Here is a 6,098-nt window from a genome sequence, read left to right as displayed (position 1 = left end):
GCCCAGCAGGCTCACCCCCGGCATCAGCACCCTGCCCCGGGCAACCCCGCGTCCCTGGCACACCACTTCCCCGGGCTCCCGCTCCCCTTCGTCGGAGGCTGTGCCCGGGACGCGGGGCACCCAGGCTGCCCGCAGCGACAGCCGAACAGCCACCCGGCCGACGCGGCGTGCCCGAAGACGAGAGAGGGGCCAGACTCCGACGCCCCGCCCGCACCCAGGCTCTCCCCGCTCGCGGCCCCCGGCTCCTCGGACGAGGCCCCCGGCCAGCTGACCCCTTACAAGTTCAGCGACGACAGCAGCAACACCTGCGACTACTCCTCCTCGGACGACGAGCTCCCTGTCCCCGGCGGTCGGACGAGAGGCGCTGGTCAGAACGGGGAGATCTGCGCCCAGGAGGTGGCAAGGGTCAACAGGCAGTCGAGGGAAGCCGGCAGCGTCATCGCAAAGACCAGGAGCGCGCCGGAGCCCCAGGATCGCTCGTGTTTCATCTGCGGGGCCAAGTTGCTCCGGAGCGCGCAGCACACGGTCCACGTCCAGAAGCAGGAGAGCACCTCCAACGAGCCCTTCTTCCCCTTCCTGTGGCTTCACAACCCTCCCCCTGGAGCGTGCCCCCTGAGCCTGGAGGGCAGCACCCAGGTCTGTTCCTTCTGCCATGTGTCGTTAATGCAGCAGTGGCAAGGCTTTGAGATGGCAAATGTGCCCGTGCTGCAGCGGCTTTACATGGTGCCCCTGAATGCTGGCGTTTTGGGCGCGGTGACGAAAGGCGCCGGGGAGATGGACCCGGGGAGCGGCAGGAGGACCCCTCGGCGGGGCTGCTACCTTTGCGGCGAGGACTGCGGCCAAGAGGCCAAAGCTGTCCGTTCGAGGGGCCTCAACGGCAGCGCGCGGGACAACCCCATGTACTTCCCGTTCCTTCGTCTCCTGCCCTGTCCCCCCAATTCCAAAGCGATGACGGAGTGCGGGGAAGTCGGCTGCTGTAAGGTCTGCTACGCCGTGCTGGAGGACATGTGGGCGGCTTACACGGCGTCGGAGCGCGAGGAGTTGATCTCGTCAGCCCAGGCCTTCCTCAGGAGGTACCTACAAGTCAACGCCAGCACCTCCTGTCCAAACTCAGCGGCCCGCCAGCCTTTGAGGGCGGGTCGCACGTCCGTGTGCCTGCTGTGTGGCACGGAGCTGGAACCCGGGCGGGAGCTTCAGCTGAACGTCAATCCTCCCAGCCGCCATGGCGACCACGAGCCCTTCTTCCCGTTCTTGGCCAGCTGCCCGCGCACAGCCCAAGGCCAGCCCGTGGATTCGACTGGCCTGGCGTTTGCCTGCGTTTTGTGCTACCACGACCTGCTCGAGCAGTGGTGGCGCGGGAAGAAGTCTCAGCATCCGAGCAGCCCCTGGTCCAGGCAGTACAAGGTGGACATGTTTGTCTGCTTCTTCTGCAGACAGGAGCGAAGGCGCTACCTTGGCCTGAAAACCATCACGATAAACCGACTCCCTGTCTTCCTGCATGCCCCTCGAGTGGCTGATGCCCTTGTGGTGGACAATGGCGAACACTTGACAATTGGGACCTGCGAGGATTGCAGAGCTATGGTACTGGCTGGGAACTGCCTCAAGCAAGGAAGCCAAAAGGATTCTTTATCGCCACCCAGTAATGCAAAGGTAAACCGTTTGTTTCTTTTCAGTCTGGTGGCCCTGTATATTTGTATCTGAGTTGGACTGTCACTTTGGGGGCAATGGCCTTTTTTGCTAGTTTGCAGTGCGAGACGTAATTCTAGTTGCCTGCTGTATTTCAAGATAGCCAAAATCAATCTCAATTTATAACAACAGGTAATATTTCCCTGTCACCTGGGTGTGAGACAGGTTACACTTTTGGCTAGCAAAAGCATTTTAAATCTGGCCAGATGGTACCCGCCCGAATGGGTGCACTGACTACTTGAGAACTCTGTACCCGAGGAAAACTCGATAATCAAGCCAAGTGTGTAATGAGGTGGCTGCTGTCACACAGCCAAAACACAGTGCCCACATGGTCAATATAAAATGATGATGAATTGTTTGTCCTGTAGTAAGCTGGAATGTTGTGATGTTATTTGAAGTCCTGCCTCTTCAACTCAACAGTTTTCACTTTTTTTTTGTTCTTTCTGGGAATGCTTGCATGTCAAGTTAGATTTGATATTCAGTACATTTCCCATAAATGTTCAGGACTAAGAAAGGGATTTTTTTTTTTTAAAAGTACGTGGCAAAACATATTTTGCAAGTTGTAAAGATGTTGCTCAGTGAGTTAAGTCTAGAACTTTTACTCAGGCATTGTTATATCAAGATGCTCATCCCAACTGAGCACCCTGGTGCTTTGTAAGAATTTGGTTATTGCGTCGGACTTTAAGTCCAATTTCGTTCTCAAAATTCTCATGATCAGTAACCTGTGAACATCAGGCAAACTGCTGACTGTCCTTTGATGTGATCTGATTTTACTTTATCAAAGAAATTTGACCGCAGTTGTTGCCTGACTAATAGGACAGATGCTCTGCTACGTCGGTGCTGATTGGTCATCATCTTTTTGCCCTTGCTACAATGAGCATATGTTCCTGTTTTGTCACTTGCAGAGGGATAACCTTGTCTACCTCAGTCTTCCGAGAGGCAGCATAGGCTGTGTTGTGGAAGCAGCTGTGCAATATTTTGACTGAGACGGAATCAAACAGAGTTATCACTGGGGTGGCAGCAAAGTGTAATGGTGGGCATGTGAAGCTTTCACCAAAACCACACAACTGGCTTGAGATTTTGTTTTAAAAATCATTTTCGTTTCAGTAAAGTGTACAGAAGTTTCTGTTAATGTAGATGCTACCCTTCCTAATCGAGTTGTGTCTAAGAAGAATGCTATGAGTTGTGGAACAATTGACGCCAAGTACTGGTAGCTACAGCCCTGTCATGGGAGTAATCCGAGAGGGTGAATTCAGAGAATCGCACAAACTATGGGATATTAAGTTTCAGGGTGACTTTTTATTGTTTATGTGTATCACCCCCAGTAAGCTACATAAAGCTGGTTGCAGTGCAGTGCTGTATCACGTGCAGTTGAGACTTTTACAATTAACAGTGCTGACTTTGAGTCAATTTCCTTCATTGGGTCTAAGTGCTTGGCAAGTGTTTTGTTTGTTAAACATTTTTCCTATAAAGGATATGGCCCTTTAATCTGGAAGAATGCATTTTTCTTTCATATTCGGCATGTACCTTTTTAAGAGAGTCTGCCACTGCAACTGCACTCTCCCTCCTTCTGCACAGGGCAACCTTTAACCTGCAGTGCAGTATCAGACTAGATGCAATGCACCAGGCTATAGTTAAATGCTGCATCTTGGTGCAATTGATCATCGTACATTAGAGTAAAGCAGAGAGTTTTTGCAATGGAACTTGAACTTACACAGTCGTGCAGCATACTGTGTATAAAGGTTCATTCATTTTCTGTGGATGTTTTAAGGTTGCAATTGTTTTCTCTGTTTCTGCATGTACTTCACCCTAATCCTTTCATAAGTCTGCATGATGGTTTGTGACAGTCTCCACTGGTTTTCCGTTAGGTTTTTATTTGAAATCCCCACAAAAACAACACAGTGCTTTGAATAAACAGCATTGCTCTGTGCAGGGATCTTTTTTTAACATTTCACTCATGAATGACTGGCCTTGCCTCTCCACACTATGAATTACCATTCTGTATCTTTCCTGAAAATACGATGTTCAAGAGCAAGGCACTTAATACCTCTCTAGTTATGCGATGAAACAACGTCAGGCCAAAAATAAGATGAGGATTATACTGAAGCTTGAATTGCATTGGAACATGAGTAGGCCATTCAACCCATTGAGCTTGCTCCACCATTCAATTAGATCATGGCTGATTTGCCCCTCAGCTTCATTTACCTGCCTTAGGTCCATGTCCCTTTGTACACTCACCCATCAAAACCTGTCGCCTCATTCTTGAAAGCATCAACAGACATTTGTGGGAAGAGAGTTCTTAATTTACTACAGTCCTTTCTGGGGGAAAACCTGCTTCCCCTTCCTAAATGGCCTAACCCTAATTTTAAGTCTATTGCCCTTAATTTCCCCATCAGAGGAAACAGTTTCTCCAAACCTACCTTATCAAATCCTTTCAACATTTTACAGCCCGCAATCAAATCATCTCTCAATCTCTTAAATTGAAGAGACCACAAACCAGGTTTATACACTCTATCCTCTCAATTTAATGCTCTGAGCCCCAGTATAATTCTGGCGTATCTGTGATGCACCCCCTCCATAGCTAGTATACACTTCCTGAGATGTGGTTCCCCCCCACCCCAACCACCACCACCACTTTATAATCCAGCCCTCTTGAGGTTACCTGACGGCTAGCTTTAAATGATTTGTGTACCTGATGTGAAGGCTGACACAGGGGCATCTGCTGGTACCTGCACCGTGGCTGAATGTGGAGGGTATTTGCAAATGGCAGCTGCGATCCTGTTCACAACCGCCATCCGCATGTCCAGCAGGCATCGCTGGAGACCTGGAAATGGAACCCCCGCAGGATTTTCCTAGTTCCCCCAACCCAATTTAACATCGCTGTGCCCACAACCGATACCTGCTAACTCGGTAAAGAGTGGGGATTGAACCCAGGACCTCGCTGTGTAAGCGTCAGCAGCATAGCACATGGTGTAGTTTATGCACTGAGCCTCGTGTATGTGTGTGAATTGCTTCATTTGAAGTGAAGTGCACCTAGGGGAGGTGTGTGTGTTTGTGTGTATGTGAGGGGGGCTGGTGGTTGGGTAATTAAAAAGCATGGATGGAATGCCTGCACTCTTGCATGTACAGGAGAAAGGAAAAGGTATAAAATAATGATATCTGGAGCATGTAATTCTGGTCTGTCATTCAGGCTGCAGTGCTGAAAATTCACTACATCGCTCCACTGCTGAGTGGAAATGAAAATTCCAGATGTGTACCCTTGTCTCCCACATTACTGAACCCTAGGAGTCGGGAAACAGCTGGGAACAATTATAAACAAGGCATCAGTTATGTGATGATTGTCTGATTGCGGGCTTTGCTTATTTGATTTTAAAATAATTGCAAGTGTGCACTGCTATCTTTTAACAGTGGTCTATTATAAGATTTACATAACTGCACCCTCTAGTGCTTCTACATACAATTACACTTAAATAAGGGTCTCAAATGGTGTGAGTGTACATGGTGGGAGCAGGCATTTAGAGGTATGTTTCAGTGCAAACACTTGAGTCAAGTGTTTTTAGTGTAAAAAAAAAGAGTGCTGCTGAATTTGCTAAGGTTACAGAATTGAGCTGTGCTTTTTTTTAAAGCTTTTTCAAGTGCAGTAAAAAGGAATCCATTATGTCCAGTGATTTGCCACAGCTTCCTCTTTGGGAGAGTCTAGCAATTCGACCAGCTACTCCTGATCACCACTGCGCTGGTTCACTCCCTCCTCTACTTCGGGAGATTTTCGGCTTGTAGTTATACATACTTTTGCATCGGCGTGAAGAAGTTTTGTGTGTTCGTCAGTGCAAATTTGTCTTTATAATTTCAGAGATTGCTCAGCATGTTAAACCCTGAGATACCAGGCTGTCTTCTGGGAGCCCCCCCACATACTGGCTTTACCTAAACTACACCTTCAATCTTTGGTGTGTTGAATTTTCTCTGTTGAACCGGGTCATTGCAGTATTTCTTAAAGGTGTTTCTGACACTCCTTCAGTAAGGAAGAAAAAAAGCTTAATCTGCCGTTCAACAATGCTGGTTGTTCTGTCATTACTTCTTGATTTGTCTTAATGCTAAAGTGACAGTGTCAGTCATGGTTCAGGGGGTAGCATTCTCACCCTGAGGTCAGAAGGTTATGAGTTCAGGCCCCACTTCAGGACATTTTGAATGAGACATTAACCTGAGGCACCATCTGCCCTCTCAGGAGGACATAAAAGGTCTCATGGCACTATTTTGGAGAAGGGCAGGGGAGTTCTCCCCGATGCCCTGGTCAGTATTTATCATTAACGAACAGCACTAAAGCATATCATTAATGCTGTTTTGTGGGATCTTGCCGTGCACTAATTGGCTACCATGTTTCCCACATTTCAACATTGGCTGTAAAGTGCTGTGGG

The 6,098-nt window shown here is 48.6% G+C and overlaps 1 protein-coding gene across 4 annotated transcripts in view; it reads left to right on the top strand.

Moving 5' to 3' along the window:
• The first annotated feature begins 255 nt into the window (after positions 1-255).
• Positions 256-6,098, top strand: part of gse1b (Gse1 coiled-coil protein b) — a 599,837-nt gene continuing 593,994 nt past the window's right edge. For 2 of the 4 annotated variants that reach the window (XM_078544607.1, XM_078544606.1), the window contains exon 1: positions 290-1,650. In XM_078544607.1, coding sequence (XP_078400733.1) covers positions 664-1,650 — 987 coding nt within the window. In that variant the 5' untranslated portion in view covers positions 290-663. Of the gene's footprint in view, positions 1,651-6,098 lie in introns of all 4 variants that reach the window. The other 2 variants (XM_078544609.1, XM_078544608.1) reach the window with 2 other exon arrangements.

The sequence above is a fragment of the Cetorhinus maximus genome, chromosome 6 (genome assembly GCF_964194155.1).
Source record: "Cetorhinus maximus chromosome 6, sCetMax3.hap1.1, whole genome shotgun sequence".
NCBI classification, from domain to species: Eukaryota; Metazoa; Chordata; class Chondrichthyes; order Lamniformes; family Cetorhinidae; genus Cetorhinus; species Cetorhinus maximus.
The sequence above is the reverse complement of the archived record's forward strand: the minus strand, read 5'-3'. Positions and strand labels throughout refer to the sequence as shown.